Raw genomic sequence first — 22,274 nt, 5'->3', positions numbered from 1 at the left:
AGAAGAGACTGGAGAGAGTTTAAGTAAAGCTGAGCACAGGTGAGGATAGGGAGCAATCAGGGAAGCCCAGGTGGAACAAATGTACCTGATTAAGGAAGCAATCACTAGAGACCTGGAAGAAACATGAACCATGACAATTAAATAATTACTACAATCCGTATGAGCAGCCAGCACTTCTGTCCAAACAGCAGTAAATCTTCTTTGTAGACAATCTCTCTGATTCCTGAAATAATGAATCATCAGGTGAATATGTAACCTTCTTCTTCAGCACAGCTTCATGCTGCAATATTAATTAGCATAAATCATATCAGCACCTCCTCAGTAGAAGTTAACTCACAAGAACTGTCTAATAACTTAACAGAGTCACGCAAAGTTCTCCATTTTAAATCAGTTATTTTCACCTTTTCTTTGTCCCACTAAATACCATGAGTTAACGGTAAATTATCAGATTAAATGGTATCAAATATATTTCCAACACATCAAACAAACAGCAGTAAATGAGACAAAAGTGTCTCAAGTGATGAAAGAAAGGAAACTTTTTCCAGACTAAAATCACACAAGGATAAAACATAAATGAAGTTCTATGAAAACCCAATGAGCCGACACCAACAAAGCTACTGACGGCCACCTCAGATAAATATGAACTTTAGTGGCTGCAGCTGACTTGGACACGATTGTAGATACAAAGTTTACGTCTTCACTTTTTAACCTGCTGGTACCAGACGTCCCGTGGACGGGACATGACAATAAATATGTATTTTACTTAGTCTATCTTCCAAGTAGCTTCACATGTTATACGCCACTGGAAAGCTGAGAGTCTTGAGATCTGAACGATGTAAACCTTTCCAGGCTACAATCATAACTCTAGATTCAGCTAACACTTGTTTCAGAGTAGTCGTAAACACAGTTTATCTATGAAGCCATGCTGTGCTCCAGTAGCAGATGATGCTGCAACAAAAACGCTCCTGTTTCACCAGCAAGGCTCCAGTAAAAGTCGTCCAGTAAAATAGTTGGTCCACAACAAGTTTTTATCTATAAAACCCTGTTTTAGGTAAAAATTGCAGGATTTATTTGACAAAGCTGGAACCGATTAGGAAGCTGTTTTATTATTTTTATTTAAATGTGAATCTGATCTTTAAAAGTTTTTTTTTGTCCAACATCAGTTTCAGCTGAATGTGACCTGGAATCAGATTCAGTTTGTCTACATTTAGATTTTATTAGGGCTCTCAAATGATTAAAATTTTTAATCAGATTAATCACAGCTTTCAAATTAATCATGATTAATCACCATTCGTGACTAAACCTGAAATTTACCCATTTTTACTGTATTGTATCAACAGAACGAACCGGTGCTACACATATTTACTGTTAACTGACCTTCCCTTGCGTAAACATCAGATGTCCAATGGTCAGTAAATGCAGCATGTAATGTTCTTCTAGGTGTTGTTCTAAACCATCTCTACCATGTTGTAGATAATAATTCAGAATTCATATATCATCATCTCACCAACCGTCTCCATGGTGATAAATTCTGTAATAAAAGCAGCAGATGTGACGACTGAAGTTAAACAGCCAACATTGATGAAGAAACTCTGATAAAACTGATGATCTGGATAAAAACACATTTTTCCTTTTATCATTGAAGTGTGAGTGTTTGTGCAGCAGCATCACCCAAAGTAAACACCTGCTGATAAAATACATCACTGGCTGTTTGTTTGTCAACTTATTCTTCACTTTTCTACATTATATGATCATTTTAGTTGTAATAATCAGTTCAATACTTCATAAAATTTAGACCTAAAAAAAAAGGTCCCATTTGTGTCCATTTTCCTGGTCAGTGCTCCTGCCTGGCCCCCCCATCAGAACTTTTCTAGATCCGCCCCTTCATAGCTGGAGTATAAACCACGTCTACCACCAGCTAGCTACTGTGTTAGAGAAGGTCCTGCCAAAAACAAAACTTTTGTGGTAAATATGTGACGGTGTGAACCATGAACCGCTAGTTTCCTCCTTCTCACCTGAAACATAAACAAACGCAACAAAAGCCGATCAGCTGATCACCGACAGTCCTCATGATTCATGGAACAACATGAGAGGAAAGGAAAGAAGCAGCTGCTGCACAAACTGATGACCAAAGATCCTCTAGAGCAGAAACGTTGCTGCAAAATGCAGGATAAGTTTAAAAAGAATGAGGGGAAAAGTGCGAGTGTAGCTCATCATTTCTATCTCGCCTCTCCACGTCCCACATTCATAACAGAGAGATTTATGTTTATTTATTTATCTGGATCCCCATTAGCACAACAAAGCTGTAGCTATTCTTCCTGGGGTCCAGAAAGAGTGTTACACATTTTTAAAATGACATGATCAAAATAATTATGCAATACATTACATACATTTCATTGCCATGCACAAATAATGTAAAATAGTACTCACCAATATTAAAACCATATTCTTACGATAATAAACATCATATCATTTTTTAAATAACAGTTTACAAATTCATTATTAAAAAGATATTTGTAATAATAAAATGCCTTTTCAGTCATAGGCCTTTTCATTCTGGGCAATTATGCTAACGATTCACTTGAATTTTGTAGAATTGACTTTTTTAATTGAATCTTGAAATTCAAACTATTTTCTATTTGTGTTATTTGTTTAGGGAGTAAGTTCCATTCCTGCATTCCTCTATAACTGAATGTTTTCTTTCTATAATTTGTTACTACTGTGGGTAAAATAAATTTGTTTGTGGAGGCATGTCTAGTATCATACTTATGTATGTCTACACTAAACAGTAGATTTTGGTAGAGGATCTGAGGAGTTTTAGTGACTGAAATATTCCTAACAAATGTCAACAATGAATATAAAAGTCTGTCATAAACCGACATCCAGTTTAATTTCTCATGCATGAGTTTTACACTGGTGTAATAGTCACAACGAAGAACCATTCTTGCTGCTCTGTTCTGTATTATTTGTAATTTTCTTATCTTTTCAGCTGTTGCATTTGACCATACAGTTGGACAATAGTCGAGATTTGACAATATTAATGTTTGTGAAACTACTTTGATTGTTTTAAATGTTAAGAACTTTGCATATCTTTTAATTATTGTAACTACCCTACCCATTTTGGCACACATACTATCTATATGTTTTGACCATGATAACTTATCATCTACTATGATTCCTAAGAGCTTAGTGTCGTTGACTTGTTCAGTTTGGGTTTCTTGGATTTTTATCTTTAGGGATGGATTTCGATTTATTGTATATTTAGAACCAAATACTATGCAGTGTGTTTTTGATAAATTTAAAATTAAATGGTTCTTATTAATCCAATCCAAACAGCATTTAACTCTGTTTGTAGGACAGCATTTAGCTCTTGCATGGTCGTTGCTGATGCATAGATTATTGAGTCATCAGCGTACATTACTGCTTTTGCCTCTGTCAAAACAAGTGGTAAATCATTAGTGTAAATATTATAAAATAAAGGACCAAGGCTGCTTCCTTGAGTAACTCCACAAGTCACAGTCTTGATACTGGAATAAAAACCGTAAACAGTTTGTGTTCTGTCAGTTAAGTAGCTGTTAAACCACGTTATAGCAGATTCATCAAATCCATATGCCACTAGCTTATTAATTAATGATGTATGGTTAAATATATCAAATGCGGCAGAAAAATCTAACATAACACTGGCCACTATTTTCTTTTCTCCAATGTCTGTTAGCCAGTCATCATTGTCAGAGCAGTAGCTGTTGAATGGCCTTTTCTATATGCATGTTGATAAGGAGTAAATAATCCTTGATCTAGGAAATAGTTGTTGACTTGTTTGTATACAATATTCTCCATGAGCTTGCCTATAGTTGTTAAAAGGCTTATAGGTCGGCTATTTTTACCAGAGAAAGGCTGCTTTTTATCTTTTAGTACTGGGATAATCTTTGCTTTTCTCCAGTCTTCTGGACATATACCTGTGGTTAAACTTAGGTTTATTATGTGACAAATGGCAGGAGCGACTAAATCTGCTGCCATCTTCAGGAGGTTTCCGTCCATGTCATCAACACCTGGTGGCTTATTTTTAAGATTTCTTAGAATATTTACAATCTCACAGTTACATTTTCAAATTTAAAAATACAATTTCGATCCTTCATAGTTTTGTTTTTTATTTGAATAAGATGTGTTTATATCTGCTGACATTTTCTCTTTTAATTTGCCAATTTTATTTCTAAAATAACTGTTAAAATAATTTGCTATATCAAGAGGCTTTGTTAAAAAATTACCATCATTATTAATATATGCTGGGTTAGATTTTCTATGTCTTCCAGTTAAATCATTGGTTGTATTCCACAGTTTTTTATGATCATTCTTAGTATGTTCAAATTTATTTTCATAATATAGTCTCTTTTTCGTCTTATTTAATTTTGTGACACAGTTTCGTAATTTACGATAGAATATCCAGTCTTCTTGATTGCCTGTTAGTGGTTTCTTGGCTTGGTTTCTTTGTTTTATAGATTGGTTTAATTCTTTATCTAACCAAGGTGTTTTGACATTCTTTACTGTAAACCTCCTGAGTGGTGCATGTTTATCCAATAAAAACATAAACTTACTATTAAATTCCTCAAGTGCATCATTAGCATCAGTTTGAGCAAATACATTAGACCAACATATATTTTCAACATCTTCTATAAATACATCTTGGTTAAACATTTTAAATGATCTTTTACAAATAATTTTAGGCCCTGGCTTGTCCATTTTAACTCTCCTCATAGTCACAATTAAATTATGGTCACTACAGCTCATCGGAACAGAAACAGTACCAGTACACAATTCTGGAGCATTTGTAAAAATGTGATCAATACAAGTTGATGTGATAGTACCATCATTTCTACAATTAATTCTTGTTGGTTTGTTCATTAGTTGTGTAAGACCAGATGAATTTGTGGCATCTGAAAGTCTTGCTCCCAAAGGACATCTTTTTGATAGCCAATCGATGTTAAGGTGTCCCATAAAGTACAATTCTAAGCCCAGTGTGCTACTGTAGCCCAACATCTCAGTCATATGACCAAGTACTTACTGTCAGCATTTGGAGGTCGATAGCAACCTCCAACCAGCAAAGGTTTTATATATGGTAAATGTATCTGTAACCATATCACTTCAATGTTGTAATTCATCAAATCTGCTCTAATTTTAACTGGTACATGATCTTGCACGTAGAAGGCTAAACCGCCATCACATCTATTTCTATCTCGTCTGAAAATATTATATCCATTGATAATCAACTCATTATCATCGAATGTCTCATCTGAATGAGTTTCTGAGATAGCAAGTATATTCAAGTTATTAGACCACAGAATATCTGCCATTTCTGTTAATTTATTTCTCATACTATTTATATTTATACGTTAAATTTTCAGTCCTTTAGTTGACTTTTGTACAGTCCTTTTCATATAACATTAAAAGAGAAATGGTGGATGTTGAAAAAACAATTTAAAAAAAATTTGTACACTTCACAATTATTGCTTATTAGGAGTGCTGCTGCGTGGATGTATGATCAGCTTATCATGACGAAGGAAAGCAATATTCCCCTTGTCTCTTGCTTCCTTCATTTTTGGGAGTAGTTCTTTTCTTTTCCTTTTAACATCTTCTGTGTAATCTTCATTAATGTAGATATTTGTTCCCTTTAGGTTTTTTGCTCTTTGCATGATTGCCAATCGATCCTTGAATTTTAAAAACTTCACTAACATGGATCTTGGTCTGTCACTGCTCTGTGGTATTTTTCCTATTCTATGCACTACCTCCAGTTCTATATCTTTTTGAAACTGTAATTTTTCTTTAAATATGTTTTTGACTTTTTCCTCAGATTCAGCCCATGTTTCGCCAGGTGACTCGGCTACTCCATCTATCACTAAATTGTTCTTCTTTGATAGTGCCTCTAGATTTTCAAATTTATCTGAAACAGCTAATGCACTGTCACACAATTTTAAAAAGTCTGACTGTAGTGTTTCACTGTTGTTGGTCTGTTTGGCCAGGTTCAGTTTAATGTCATCAACTTCTTTTTGTGTATAGGTTAAACTAGTTTGTATTTCTTGTATGTCCCTTGATAGAGTATCCATTCTTGTATTTGTAGAATCAATGATAATTTTAACAAAACCTATAAAATTTTCCTGTTGCTGCTGTAATAGGGCAGAATACATTTCTTTCTGCTGCTGTAAAATTTCATTTACCTGAGCCATTGTAACAAATTCTTCCTCAGGTTTTGTGTTTGGTTTCTGTTTAGGTGGCATTTTCAAAACAGAAGGATACTTTGATGTAAAACAGTTAATTTACTTCTGGTCTAACTCAGAATGGTAACCTGCTGGCCCAGGTGTAGATGCTATCCCTGGTAATAGCCCGCTGGCCCAGGTCCAGTAGTAGTAGCCCAGGTGGTAGCCTGCTGGCCCACATGTAACAAAGATGCCCAGGCTGATAGCCTCAGCCTGGGAGGCCTAGTAGTGATGTGGCCTGTGGCTCCTGAGTGGTAGCAGTCAGAATGCAATCCAATAGATATCACTTTATGTTTTGACAATCCACTCAAACTTGGTCCCGAAATATGTCCAACTGTTAATTTATCATCAAATGACGTAGAAATTGAGACGATTCTGTTGAATCAGCTAATTTTAAACAGATTTTTCTTACTTGTGCAGGACATCAAACAAAACAGTGCTGTCTCACAGGAACAGGAAGTGACGCTGAGATGATGGATGTATGGGGCATGTCATGTTGCACAAGCGTTAATTATGTTAAAAATATTAATGCACTTAATTACATAAATTAGTTACCACTGTTAACACGTTATTTTGACCGTGCTAATTTTTATTTAACGTACAGACATGTAAGCAGACGGTTTATTACAGCAACAAGAGGAGACATAATTAGTCAGTTCCATCTCTCACATCATTTTAAATATGACAAGAGAAAAGATTTGTTCATCCATCTTTGATGGAGATTCTCACTGGAAGCTGAGTCATAAATGTTTTCTGTTTTATAGTGAAAAAAGGAAAAGGGGAGCCATGCAGGTTAAGTGCTTGAAGAAGATAAATGTACAGAAAATAAAGTATAACTTCAGAAATAATTTAAGCATATTTGGTTTATAACTACATTTGTGTGTCAGCAGGTTAATTAGAAATCATTATAAATGTGTAGTTTTGTTATAACGGAGCTTAATGTCTCATGTGGGGTTTGTTATTTCTATGTGGTGCTACTAGCTAAATATAAACCTTTATTTAACCAGAAGAGCCAATTTAGAACAAACCTGGCGAGAGGCAACACATGAAAAATAAAAACAAAAGTAGATGACAAAACATACAAATACAACTCCAACAGAACTTTATCACACCAATTTAAAACAGATTGTAGGAAGACATAAAAATGTTCCAACTAGCTACAGATAAAAGTAAGTGTAACAATCCTGGACCGCTTCCATTAGCAAGTTTTTAAAAGATGACAGTGGTATAAAAGTCCTGAGCTTTAGTTTCTGTTGCAAGTGATTCCAGTCATCTGCAGCAGAAAAGTGAAAAGATGAATGACTGAAGGTAGTGCAGACTTTGTGGATGAGCAGCTTAATGAGGCGACTTGAGCCAAGAGGACGTGTGATGTTATGAATCTGAGTAATGAGTGAAGATGCAACTGTGTTTTTCTAATTAGGGTTTTATAAATCAACAGATACCAATGTGTTTATCTAAGAGAGTGAAGAGAGGGCTAACTGACCAGGGAACACAAGCTGTAGTGGTGTGTTAAAGGAGGATCTGGTAATAAAGCAAATGGCAGCGTTATAAATGGTGTCCAGTTAATAGAGGAGTGTTTAGAGGCAGCTCTATAAACGACATCACTGTAGTCTATGATTGGGAGGACTGTCAATTTAACCAAAAGATGACTTGATAAATGTATAAATTGTGATGGTTTTAGTAAATTTGTTTGTGAAATGAGTCACATTTTAATTATTTGTTGTTTTCTTTTTTCTGTCCTAAACTCACCAGCCAGTAAACCCAGAGCCAGACTGGCAGCAGACAGTTCAATCCTACCAGCAGGGGGCAGTGTAACACTGACCTGCTCTGTGAACCACTCTGCTGACTGGAAGTTTAACTGGTTCAGAGATGGGTCAGTCTATCCTGCAGCTCAGCTCAGAAATAACAATGAACCAGGTGGAGTCATCAGAGTCTCACAGGGAGGTCTGTACCGCTGCAGAGGAGGAAGAGGAGAACCAGTTTTCTACACAGAAGACAGCCATGACGTCACCATCGAGGGAACTAGTGAGTTTTGATTACTTGCTCTGAAACACAACAATAAATACTCTTTAAATGTTTTATCTGTCATGTTATTGTGCAAAAAAAGACATAATTCATTGCCAACCATAAGAAGAAAACATGTAATTAAAATTACAGCAGCAGCTCTAAGTGATGCTTTGTGTGTTTGTATGTGTGTTCTTTTTTTTTCAGATTCAAGAAAGGAGACAGATTTTTTTTTTTTCTATTGGCCTAAAATTATTTTATTTTTATCTATTGGTTTCTCCCTATTGTTTATATCCAGTAAAAGTATTTGTCTTTCAATTGTTTAGTCTAAATGTACTGTTAGTGGTAAATATTTTTTATTTATTTATTTTCATTTAGTTTTCAAACCACTGTTGTCAAAGGAAAAAAAAAATTCAAATCAATAGTATTAAATTATTACAATTTATATTAAAAATAAAGATTGTGTCATATTTCTGTAGATTTTCTGTGTGTGTAAGTTTTCTAACTGCATGTTTGTATGAACAGTTTCCATGAAGCCCACAGTGGTCCTGCAGCCCAGCTGGACTCTGATATACAGAGGTGAGACAATCACTGCCAGATGTGAGATCCAGGAAGGTGGAGGAACTCAGTGGACGTATGAATGGAGACCAACCAGGTTAAATAGACCTCCATCATCCAGAGAACACAGGATCAGCAGAGTTACTGACAGTGGAGACTACAGCTGCCGGGGAAGAAGAGACGAGTTTTATTTAACACAGTGGAGTGATGTCGTCTCAGTAACTGTATCAGGTAAGTTGGACGTCTTTCATCCATTTTAACTCTGTTTTCATCTGTGTGAGTTAACGGTAAATTATCAGATTAAATGGTATCAAATATATTTCCAACACATCAAACAAACAGCAGTAAATGAGACAAAAGTGTCTCAAGTGATGAAAGAAAGGAAACTTTTTCCAGACTAAAATCACACAAGGATAAAACATAAATGAAGTTCTATGAAAACCCAATGAGCCGACACCAACAAAGCTACTGACGGCCACCTCAGATAAATATGAACTTTAGTGGCTGCAGCTGACTTGGACACGATTGTAGATACAAAGTTTACGTCTTCACTTTTTAACCTGCTGGTACCAGACGTCCCGTGGACGGGACATGACAATAAATATGTATTTTACTTAGTCTATCTTCCAAGTAGCTTCACATGTTATACGCCACTGGAAAGCTGAGAGTCTTGAGATCTGAACGATGTAAACCTTTCCAGGCTACAATCATAACTCTAGATTCAGCTAACACTTGTTTCAGAGTAGTCGTAAACACAGTTTATCTATGAAGCCATGCTGTGCTCCAGTAGCAGATGATGCTGCAACAAAAACGCTCCTGTTTCACCAGCAAGGCTCCAGTAAAAGTCGTCCAGTAAAATAGTTGGTCCACAACAAGTTTTTATCTATAAAACCCTGTTTTAGGTAAAAATTGCAGGATTTATTTGACAAAGCTGGAACCGATTAGGAAGCTGTTTTATTATTTTTATTTAAATGTGAATCTGATCTTTAAAAGTTTTTTTTTGTCCAACATCAGTTTCAGCTGAATGTGACCTGGAATCAGATTCAGTTTGTCTACATTTAGATTTTATTAGGGCTCTCAAATGATTAAAATTTTTAATCAGATTAATCACAGCTTTCAAATTAATCATGATTAATCACCATTCGTGACTAAACCTGAAATTTACCCATTTTTACTGTATTGTATCAACAGAACGAACCGGTGCTACACATATTTACTGTTAACTGACCTTCCCTTGCGTAAACATCAGATGTCCAATGGTCAGTAAATGCAGCATGTAATGTTCTTCTAGGTGTTGTTCTAAACCATCTCTACCATGTTGTAGATAATAATTCAGAATTCATATATCATCATCTCACCAACCGTCTCCATGGTGATAAATTCTGTAATAAAAGCAGCAGATGTGACGACTGAAGTTAAACAGCCAACATTGATGAAGAAACTCTGATAAAACTGATGATCTGGATAAAAACACATTTTTCCTTTTATCATTGAAGTGTGAGTGTTTGTGCAGCAGCATCACCCAAAGTAAACACCTGCTGATAAAATACATCACTGGCTGTTTGTTTGTCAACTTATTCTTCACTTTTCTACATTATATGATCATTTTAGTTGTAATAATCAGTTCAATACTTCATAAAATTTAGACCTAAAAAAAAAGGTCCCATTTGTGTCCATTTTCCTGGTCAGTGCTCCTGCCTGGCCCCCCCATCAGAACTTTTCTAGATCCGCCCCTTCATAGCTGGAGTATAAACCACGTCTACCACCAGCTAGCTACTGTGTTAGAGAAGGTCCTGCCAAAAACAAAACTTTTGTGGTAAATATGTGACGGTGTGAACCATGAACCGCTAGTTTCCTCCTTCTCACCTGAAACATAAACAAACGCAACAAAAGCCGATCAGCTGATCACCGACAGTCCTCATGATTCATGGAACAACATGAGAGGAAAGGAAAGAAGCAGCTGCTGCACAAACTGATGACCAAAGATCCTCTAGAGCAGAAACGCTGCTGCAAAATGCAGGATAAGTTTAAAAAGAATGAGGGGAAAAGTGCGAGTGTAGCTCATCATTTCTATCTCGCCTCTCCACGTCCCACATTCATAACAGAGAGATTTATGTTTATTTATTTATCTGGATCCCCATTAGCACAACAAAGCTGTAGCTATTCTTCCTGGGGTCCAGAAAGAGTGTTACACATTTTTAAAATGACATGATCAAAATAATTATGCAATACATTACATACATTTCATTGCCATGCACAAATAATGTAAAATAGTACTCACCAATATTAAAACCATATTCTTACGATAATAAACATCATATCATTTTTTAAATAACAGTTTACAAATTCATTATTAAAAAGATATTTGTAATAATAAAATGCCTTTTCAGTCATAGGCCTTTTCATTCTGGGCAATTATGCTAACGATTCACTTGAATTTTGTAGAATTTACTTTTTTAATTGAATCTTGAAATTCAAACTATTTTCTATTTGTGTTATTTGTTTAGGGAGTAAGTTCCATTCCTGCATTCCTCTATAACTGAATGTTTTCTTTCTATAATTTGTTACTACTGTGGGTAAAATAAATTTGTTTGTGGAGGCATGTCTAGTATCATACTTATGTATGTCTACACTAAACAGTAGATTTTGGTAGAGGATCTGAGGAGTTTTAGTGACTGAAATATTCCTAACAAATGTCAACAATGAATATAAAAGTCTGTCATAAACCGACATCCAGTTTAATTTCTCATGCATGAGTTTTACACTGGTGTAATAGTCACAACGAAGAACCATTCTTGCTGCTCTGTTCTGTATTATTTGTAATTTTCTTATCTTTTCAGCTGTTGCATTTGACCATACAGTTGGACAATAGTCGAGATTTGACAATATTAATGCTTGTGAAATTACTTTGATTGTTTTAAATGTTAAGAACTTTGCATATCTTTTAATTATTGTAACTACCCTACCCATTTTGGCACACATACTATCTATATGTTTTGACCATGATAACTTATCATCTACTATGATTCCTAAGAGCTTAGTGTCGTTGACTTGTTCAGTTTGGGTTTCTTGGATTTTTATCTTTAGGGATGGATTTCGATTTATTGTATATTTAGAACCAAATACTATGCAGTGTGTTTTTGATAAATTTAAAATTAAATGGTTCTTATTAATCCAATCCAAACAGCATTTAACTCTGTTTGTAGGACAGCATTTAGCTCTTGCATGGTCGTTGCTGATGCATAGATTATTGAGTCATCAGCGTACATTACTGCTTTTGCCTCTGTCAAAACAAGTGGTAAATCATTAGTGTAAATATTATAAAATAAAGGACCAAGGCTGCTTCCTTGGGTAACTCCACAAGTCACAGTCTTGATACTGGAATAAAAACCGTAAACAGTTTGTGTTCTGTCAGTTAAGTAGCTGTTAAACCACGTTATAGCAGATTCATCAAATCCATATGCCACTAGCTTATTAATTAATGATGTATGGTTAATTATATCAAATGCGGCAGAAAAATCTAACATAACACTGGCCACTATTTTCTTTTCTCCAATGTCTGTTAGCCAGTCATCATTGTCAGAGCAGTAGCTGTTGAATGGCCTTTTCTATATGCATGTTGATAAGGAGTAAATAATCCTTGATCTAGGAAATAGTTGTTGACTTGTTTGTATACAATATTCTCCATGAGCTTGCCTATAGTTGTTAAAAGGCTTATAGGTCGGCTATTTTTACCAGAGAAAGGCTGCTTTTTATCTTTTAGTACTGGGATAATCTTTGCTTTTCTCCAGTCTTCTGGACATATACCTGTGGTTTAAACCTAGGTTTATTATGTGACAAATGGCAGGAGCGACTAAATCTGCTGCCATCTTCAGGAGGTTTCCATCCATGTCATCAGCACCTGGTGGCTTATTTTTAAGATTTCTTAGAATATTTACAATCTCACAGTTACATTTTCGAATTTAAAAATACAATTTCGATCCTTCATAGTTTTGTTTTTTATTTGAATAAGATGTGTTTATATCTGCTGACATTTTCTCTTTTAATTTCCCAATTTTATTTCTAAAATAACTGTTAAAATAATTTGCTATATCAAGAGGCTTTGTTAAAAAATTACCATCATTATTAATATATGCTGGGTTAGATTTTCTCTTTCTTCCAGTTAAATCATTGGTTGTATTCCACAGTTTTATATGATCATTCTTAGTATGTTCAAATTTATTTTCATAATATAGTTTCTTTTTCGTCTTATTTAATTTTGTGACACAGTTTCGTAATTTACGATAGAATATCCAGTCTTCTTGATTGCCTGTTAGAATAGTGGTTTCTTGGCTTGGTTTCTTTGTTTTATAGATTGGTTTAATTCTTTATCTAACCAAGGTGTTTTGACATTCTTTACTGTAAACCTCCTGAGTGGTGCATGTTTATCCAATAAAAACATAAACTTACTATTAAATTCCTCAAGTGCATCATTAGCATCAGTTTGAGCAAATACATTAGACCAACATATATTTTCAACATCTTCTATAAATACATCTTGATTAAACATTTTAAATGATCTTTTACAAATAATTTTAGGCCCTGGCTTGTCCATTTTAACTCTCCTCATAGTCACAATTAAATTATGGTCACTACAGCTCATCGGAACAGAAACAGTACCAGTACACAATTCTGGAGCATTTGTAAAAATGTGATCAATACAAGTTGATGTGATAGTACCATCATTTCTACAATTAATTCTTGTTGGTTTGTTCATTAGTTGTGTAAGACCAGATGAATTTGTGGCATCTGAAAGTCTTGCTCTCAAAGGACATCTTTTTGATAGCCAATCGATGTTAAGGTGTCCCATAAAGTACAATTCTAAGCCCAGTGTGCTACTGTAGCCCAACATCTCAGTCATATGACCAAGTACTTACTGTCAGCATTTGGAGGTCGATAGCAACCTCCAACCAGCAAAGGTTTTATATATGGTAAATGTATCTGTAACCATATCACTTCAATGTTGTAATTCATCAAATCTGCTCTAATTTTAACTGGTACATCTTGCACGTAGAAGGCTAAACCGCCATCACATCTATTTCTATCTCGTCTGAAAATATTATATCCATTGATAATCAACTCATTATCATCGAATGTCTCATCTGAATGAGTTTCTGAGATAGCAAGTATATTCAAGTTATTAGACCACAGAATATCTGCCATTTCTGTTAATTTATTTCTCATACTATTTATATTTATACGTTAAATTTTCAGTCCTTTAGTTGACTTTTGTACAGTCCTTTTCATATAACATTAAAAGAGAAATGGTGGATGTTGAAAAAACAATTTAAAAAAAATTTGTACACTTCACAATTACTGCTTATTAGGAGTGCTGCTGCGTGGATGTATGATCAGCTTATCATGACGAAGGAAAGCAATATTCCCCTTGTCTCTTGCTTCCTTCATTTTTGGGAATAGTTCTTTTCTTTTCCTTTTAACATCTTCTGTGTAATCTTCATTAATGTAGATATTTGTTCCCTTTAGGTTTTTTGCTCTTTGCATGATTGCCAATCGATCCTTGAATTTTAAAAACTTCACTAACATGGATCTTGGTCTGTCACTGCTCTGTGGTATTTTTCCTATTCTATGCACTACCTCCAGTTCTATATCTTTTTGAAACTGTAATTTTTCTTTAAATATGTTTTTGACTTTTTCCTCAGATTCAGCCCATGTTTCGCCAGGTGACTCGGCTACTCCATCTATCACTAAATTGTTCTTCTTTGATGGTGCCTCTAGATTTTCAAATTTATCTGAAACAGCTAATGCACTGTCACACAATTTTAAAAAGTCTGACTGTAGTGTTTCACTGTTGTTGGTCTGTTTGGCCAGGTTCAGTTTAATGTCATCAACTTCTTTTTGTGTATAGGTTAAACTAGTTTGTATTTCTTGTATGTCCCTTGATAGAGTATCCATTCTTGTATTTGTAGAATCAATGATAATTTTAACAAAACCTATAAAATTTTCCTGTTGCTGCTGTAATAGGGCAGAATACATTTCTTTCTGCTGCTGTAAAATTTCATTTACCTGAGCCATTGTAACAAATTCTTCCTCAGGTTTTGTGTTTGGTTTCTGTTTAGGTGGCATTTTCAAAACAGAAGGATACTTTGATGTAAAACAGTTGATTTACTTCTGGTCTAACTCAGAATGGTAACCTGCTGGCCCAGGTGTAGATGCTATCCCTGGTAATAGCCTGCTGGCCCAGGTCCAGTAGTAGTAGCCCAGGTGGTAGCCTGCTGGCCCACATGTAACAAAGATGCCCAGGCTGATAGCCTCAGCCTGGGAGGCCTAGTAGTGATGTGGCCTGTGGCTCCTGAGTGGTAGCAGTCAGAATGCAATCCAATAGATATCACTTTATGTTTTGACAATCCACTCAAACTTGGTCCCGAAATATGTCCAACTGTTAATTTATCATCAAATGACGTAGAAATTGAGACAATTCTGTTGAATCAGCTAATTTTAAACAGATTTTTCTTACTTGTGCAGGACATCAAACAAAACAGTGCTGTCTCACAGGAACAGGAAGTGACGCTGAGATGATGGATGTATGGGGCATGTCATGCCGCACAAGCGTTAATTATGTTAAAAATATTAATGCACGTAATTACATAAATTAGTTACCACTGTTAACACGTTATTATTGACCGTGTTAATTGTTATTTAACGTACAGACATGTAAGCAGACGTTTAATTAGTCAGTTCCATCTCTCAGATCATTTTAAATATGACAAGAGAAAAGATTTGTTCATCGATCCTTGATGGAGATTCTCACTGGAAGCTGAGTCATAAATGTTTTCTGGTTTATAGTGAAAACAGGAAAAGGGGAGCCATGCAGGTTAAGTGCTTGAAGAAGATAAATGTACAGAAAATAAATTAGAATTTCAGAAATAATTTAAGCATATTTGGTTTATAACTACATTTGTGTGTCAGCAGGTTAATTAGAAATCATTATAAATGTGTAGTTTTGTTATAACGGAGCTTAATGTCTCATGTGGGTTTTGTTATTTCTATGTGGTGCTACTAGCTAAATATAAACCTTTATTTAACCAGAAGAGCCAATTTAGAACAAACCTGGCTAGAGGCAACACATGAAAAATAAAAACAAAAGTAGATGACAAAACATACAAATACACATCCAACAGAACTTTATCACACCAATTTCAAACAGATTGTAGGAAGACATAAAAATGGTCCAACTAGCTACAGATAAAAGTAAGTGTAACAATCCTGGACCGCTTCCATTAGCAAGTTTTTAAAAGATGACAGTGGTATAAAAGTCCTGAGCTTTAGTTTCTGCTGCAAGTGATTCCAGTCATCTGCAGCAGAAAAGTGAAAAGATGAATGACTGAAGGTAGTGCAGACTTTGTGGATGAGCAGCTTCATGAGGCGACTTGAGCCAAGAGGACGTCTGATGTTATGAATCTGAGTAATGAGTGAAGATGCAACTGTGTTTTTCTAATTATGGTTTTATAAATCAACAAATACCAATGTGTTTATCTAAGAGAGTGAAGAGAGGGCTAACTGACCAGGGAACACAAGCTGTAGTGGTGTGTTAAAGGAGGATCTGGTAATAAAGCAAATGGCAGCGTTATAAATGGTGTCCAGTTAATAGAGGAGTGTTTAGAGGCAGCTCTATAAACAACATCACTGTAGTCTATGATTGGGAGGACTGTCAATTTAACCAAAAGATGACTTGATAAATGTATAAATTGTGATGATTTTAGTAAGTTTGTTTGTGAAATGAGTCACATTTTAATAATTTGTTGTTTTCTTTTCTCTGTCCTAAACTCACCAGCCAGTAAACCCAGAGCCAGTCTGGCAGCAGACAGTTCAATCCTACCAGCAGGGGGCAGTGTAACACTGACCTGCTCTGTGAACCACTCTGCTGACTGGAAGTTTAACTGGTTCAGAGATGGGTCAGTCTATCCTGCAGCTCAGCTCAGAAATAACAATGAACCAGGTGGAGTCATCAGAGTCTCACAGGGAGGTCTGTACCGCTGCAGAGGAGGAAGAGGAGAACCAGTTTTCTACACAGAAGACAGCCATGACGTCACCATCGAGGGAACTAGTGAGTTTTGATTATTTGCTCTGAAACACAACAATAAATACTCTTTAAATGTTTTATCTGTCATGTTATTGTGCAAAAAAAGAAATAATTCATTGCCAACCATAAGAAGAAAACATGTAATTAAAATTACAGCAGCAGCTCTAAGTGATGCTTTGTGTGTTTGTATGTGTGTTCTTTTTTTTTCAGATTCAAGAAAGGAGACAGATTTTTTTTTTTTTTCTATTGGCCTAAAATTATTTTATTTTTATCTATTGGTTTCTCCCTATTGTTTATATCCAGTAAAAGTATTTGTCTTTCAATTGTTTAGTCTAAATGTACTGTTAGTGGTAAATATTTTTATTTATTTATTTATTTTCATTTAGTTTTCAAACCACTGTTGTCAAAGGAAAAAAAAAATTCAAATCAATAGTATTAAATTATTACAATTTATATTAAAAATAAAGATTGTGTCATATTTCTGTAGATTTTCTGTGTGTGTAAGTTTTCTAACTGCTTGTTTGTATGAACAGTTTCCATGAAGCCCACAGTGGTCCTGCAGCCCAGCTGGACTCTGATATACAGAGGTGAGACAATCACTGCCAGATGTGAGATCCAGGAAGGTGGAGGAACTCAGTGGACGTATGAATGGAGACCAACCAGGTTAAATAGACCTCCATCATCCAGAGAACACTGGATCATCAGAGTTACTGACAGTGGAGACTACAGCTGCCGGGGAAGAAGAGACGAGTTTTATTTAACACAGTGGAGTGATGTCGTCTCAGTAACTGTATCAGGTAAGTTGAACGTCTTTCATCCATTTTAACTCTGTTTTCATCTGATTCATCAAAACAAGAAGGAAACACTTCCAACAACATTATGGTTGTTTTCCTCTTATTTAATATAATCTGGAGTTTGTGTCCTCAAACATTTCTGTTATATCTCTTACATGGTGACAAGTAGAATAATAGTAGGAAAATAGTTTTATCTAAATAAGGATAAAAACATTAAGTAAGAATATTTTTTCTTTCTTCGTGGCACAAATGAATTCTTATCGTTTTAAAGGATCATTTATATCGAGACAGGAAATTTAATAGTACATCTGTAATTTATTAAGTACTACAAAGTTACATGGAAACATGAAAAATACTGAATCTATCTCAGCTGTAATACCTCATTAATAAAAAGATATTTTATTGACTGATACAGTTAAACCTCTAACACGAACTCATGAGCACAATGAAATGTATCTTTAGTTAGTTATTGAAAACTTAACAACAGACAGAAATGATTTCATTTTTTTGATGATGAGTTTGCTCTTAAAAGTGATTTTATTTAACAAAGAAACATCCATCTGAATGCAGATGAAAACATGGCAGTTTGAGCATAAGTCCGATCTCCAGATGTGTGGTCAAGAGAAAAGGAAAAGGTCATTCACAGAGAGGCCAAAGTCAGGGTGCTTATCCAAATGGGGAGATAAGAATCGGTGGTCATTGATCAGAGCAGGGGTCAGTGTCCAGATAATCACAAGGAGAGGAAGATCTGTCGAGGGCAAGGCAAGGTAAGGGTAATCCTGGGACATTTTCTGGTCATTAACCAGCAAACTGGGCCATACTGGAGAGTCTGTTACCTTCATATGTGACATGAAGAAAGAAACAAACACTGACTGGGAATACAGAATCATCAAGGATGGTGACAAATTCATTCCCTACAACTCAAATTCACGCTACACATTAACACCTTTACGTATAAGTTATAAAGGTGAATACCAATGCTGTGGTCATCTGAAGACTTCACGTTATTCAAAGTGCAGTAAAAAGATCTTTTTAAATGTTCGGGGTAAGTCCTCTGTTCTTTCAACATGACTAATTTTACTGTGACTAACATTTTTTAAGCTGTACATATGCACATCTTTCTTTACATGAACTTTAAATGTAAGCGTATTTATACATTTTGTTAGAAAATCATGAAACTTGAGGACCAAACATGATTTAAAAATGGTTTTTAATGAAAGTGGCACATTTCTGTCATGTTATGTTGAGTCATGTAAACTGGACACTTTTAATATTTTCTGTTTTATGTCTTTGCAAATTGTTTGTGTTTTTGGACGATACAACAGATAAACCCAGAGCAGAAGTGACAGCAGGAACAACAACCATATCAGTAGGAGGCAGCGTGACACTGAGCTGCTCTGTGGACAACTCTGCTGGATGGAAATACCAGTGGTTCAGACGAACCTCACACACTTCTGAAAAGCGCCTTAAAACTAATGATGAACAAAAGAGAACCATCAGTGTGTCACAGGGAGGAATCTACTGGTGTAGAGGAGAGAGAGGAGATCCAGCCTATTACTCTGATATGAGTCATGAAGCCAGTATTAATATAATCTGTGAGTTCTATTATTTTATATAAAAACTAATTATTTTATATGAAAGTTACATGTAATATTTTCTGATGATATTTCTGTTTGTGTTTTTCTGTTCATATCTATGGAAACAGTTTCCAACCAGGTTGTTGTAACACGACAACCTGACTGGCCTCAGATTTTCAGTGGAGAGAAAATCACTCTGACATGTGAGATCCAGGGAGGAGAAACCACTGAGTGGATGTGTGTATGGAGACATCTTGGGTTAATTATACCGCAGATTTCCAGTAAACAGTTTACTTTCACTGTTTCTGAGCTCAGCAGTGGAGACTACCAGTGTCAGTGTAAACGCAGAGATGACTCATATTCTTCAACAAAGTGGAGTGAAGCCATCAGACTGTCAGTATCAGGTCAGTCATGTTTGCTGTGTGTTCTGTCCAGATTAACAAGCAGACTGTCACATAGAAAAGAAACAAAGGACCTCAATTTGGCACAAAGCTGTCGACAACCTGCAGGGAAGGAGAGACTGGAGAGAGTTTAAGTAAAGCTGAGCACAGGTGAGGATAGGGAGCAATCAGGGAAGCCCAGGTGGAACAAATGTACCTGATTAAGGAAGCAATCACTAGAGACCTGGAAGAAACATGAACCATGACAATTAAATAATTACTACAATCCGTATGAGCAGCCAGCACTTCTGTCCAAACAGCAGTAAATCTTCTTTGTAGACAATCTCTCTGATTCCTGAAATAATGAATCATCAGGTGAATATGTAACCTTCTTCTTCAGCACAGCTTCATGCTGCAATATTAATTAGTATAAATCATATCAGCACCTCCTCAGTAGAAGTAAAATCACAATAACTGTCTAATAACTTAACACACACGCAAAATTCTCCATTTTAAATCAGTTATTTTTATATTTTCTTTGTTCCACTAAATACCATGAGTTAACGGTAAATTATCAGATTTAATGGTATCAAATATGTTTCCAACACATCAAACAAACAGCAGTAAATGAGACAAAAGTGTCTGAAGTGATGAAAGAAAGGAAACTTTTTCCAGACTAAAATCACACAAAGATAAAACATAAATGAAGTTCTATGAAAACCCAACGAGCCGACACCAACAAAGCTACTGACGGCCACCTCAGATAAATATGAACTTTAGTGGCTGCAGCTGACTTGGACACGATTGTAGATACAAAGTTTACATCTTCACTGTTTAACCCGCTGGTACCAGACGTCCCGTGGACGGGACATGACAATAAATATGTATTTTACTCAGTCTATCTTCCAAGTAGCTTCACATGTTATACGCCACTGGAAAGCTGAGAGTCTTGAGATCTGAACGATGTAAACCTTTCCAGGCTACAATCATAACTCTAGATTCAGCTAACACTTGTTTCAGAGTAGTCGTAAACACAGTTTATCTATGAAGCCATGCTGTGCTCCAGTAGCAGATGATGCTGCAACAAAAACGCTCCTGTTTCACCAGCAAGGCTCCAGTAAAAGTCGTCCAGTAAAATAGTTGGTCCACAACAAGTTTTATCTATAAAAACCTGTTTTAGGTAAAAACTGCAGGATTTATTTGACAAAGCTGGAACCGATTAGGAAGCTGTTTTATTATTTTTACTTAAATGTGAATCTGATCTTTAATTTTTTTTTTTTTTGTCCAACATCAGTTTCAGCTGAATGTGACCTGGAATCAGATTCAGTTTGTCTACATTTAGATTTTATTAGGGCTCTCAAATGATTATAATTTTTAATCAGATTAATCATAGCTTTCAAATTAATCATGATTAATCAAGATCATGACTAAACCTGAAATTTGCCCGTTTTTACTGTATTGTATCAACAGAACGAACCGATGCTACAAATATTTACTGTTAACTGACCTTCACTTGGGTAAACATCAGATGTCCAATGGTCAGTAAATGCAGCATGTAATGTTCTTCTAGATGTTGTTCTAAACCATCTCTACCATGTTGTAGATAATAATTCAGAATTCATATATCATCATCTCACCAACCGTCTCCATGGTGATAATTTCTGTAATAAAAGCAGCAGATGTGACGACTGAAGTTAAACAGCCAACATTGATGAAGAAACTCTGATAAAACTGATGATCTGGATAAAAACACATTTTTCCTTTTATCATTGAAGTGTGAGTGTTTGTGCAGCAGCATCACCCAAAGTAAACACCTGCTGATAAAATACATCACTGGCTGTTTGTTTTTCAGGTTATTCTTCACTTTGTTATATTACATGATCACTTTAGTTGTAATAATCAGTTCAATATTTCATAAAATTTAGACCTAAAGAAAAAAAGGTCCCATTTGTGTCCATTTTCCTGGTTAGTGTTCCTGCCTGGCCCCCTATCAAAACCTTTCTAGACCCGCACCTACTTAACTGAAGTATAAACCATGTCTACCACCAGCAAACTACTGTGTTAAAGAAGGTCCTTCCAACAACAATACTTCTGGGGTAAATATGTGCTGGTGTGAACCATGAACCGCTTGTTCCCTCCTACTCAGCTGAACAATATATACAGACACAACAGCAAAGAAGGGGGGGGGGGTTGATGGTGCCTTGGTTACCAGTGTGCGGCTGGAACATTGGGGTGGGTGCTGGCCCATGCTGGGTGGTTGTCTGGGGGGCCTGGTTCTCCTAGGCACGGTGCAGGCCCTCTACCTTTGGGGAGTGGGGGGACTGCCTCTGGGCTCCTTGGACCCTGGACCCTTCGCTCGGGTCGCCCTGGCTGGTACCTGGTGGGGCCAGCAGCTGCTAATCTTGGCCCACTGGGGCAACCAGACTATTATTCTGCTTTCTAGGATGCTGGACAGCACAGGTTAAAAAAAGTTAAAAATAAAAAATAGAGATGATGGATGTATGGGGCTTGTCACACATTCATTAATTGCATTAAAATATTAACACGATTAATTAAATAAATTAGTTACCACTGTTAACGTGTTAATTTTGACAGCCCTATTTTTTATTTAATTTACAGACTTTTAAGCAGAT

General features: G+C 35.7%; 1 protein-coding gene across 1 annotated transcript in view; it reads left to right on the top strand.

Annotated features, from left to right (window-relative positions):
- LOC121639980 (titin-like) overlaps positions 1-22,274 on the top strand; it is a 618,411-nt gene that overhangs the window by 121,573 nt on the left and 474,564 nt on the right. Inside the window, exons 7-10 of the mRNA XM_041985600.1 lie at positions 8,001-8,273; positions 8,778-9,041; positions 16,642-16,914; positions 17,424-17,687. Of these exons, the coding sequence (XP_041841534.1) occupies positions 8,001-8,273; positions 8,778-9,041; positions 16,642-16,914; positions 17,424-17,687 (1,074 nt within the window). The remainder of the gene's footprint in view (positions 1-8,000; positions 8,274-8,777; positions 9,042-16,641; positions 16,915-17,423; positions 17,688-22,274) is intronic.

The sequence above is a fragment of the Melanotaenia boesemani genome, chromosome 5, assembly GCF_017639745.1.
Source record: "Melanotaenia boesemani isolate fMelBoe1 chromosome 5, fMelBoe1.pri, whole genome shotgun sequence".
NCBI lineage: Eukaryota > Metazoa > Chordata > Actinopteri > Atheriniformes > Melanotaeniidae > Melanotaenia > Melanotaenia boesemani.
The sequence above is the reverse complement of the archived record's forward strand: the minus strand, read 5'-3'. Positions and strand labels throughout refer to the sequence as shown.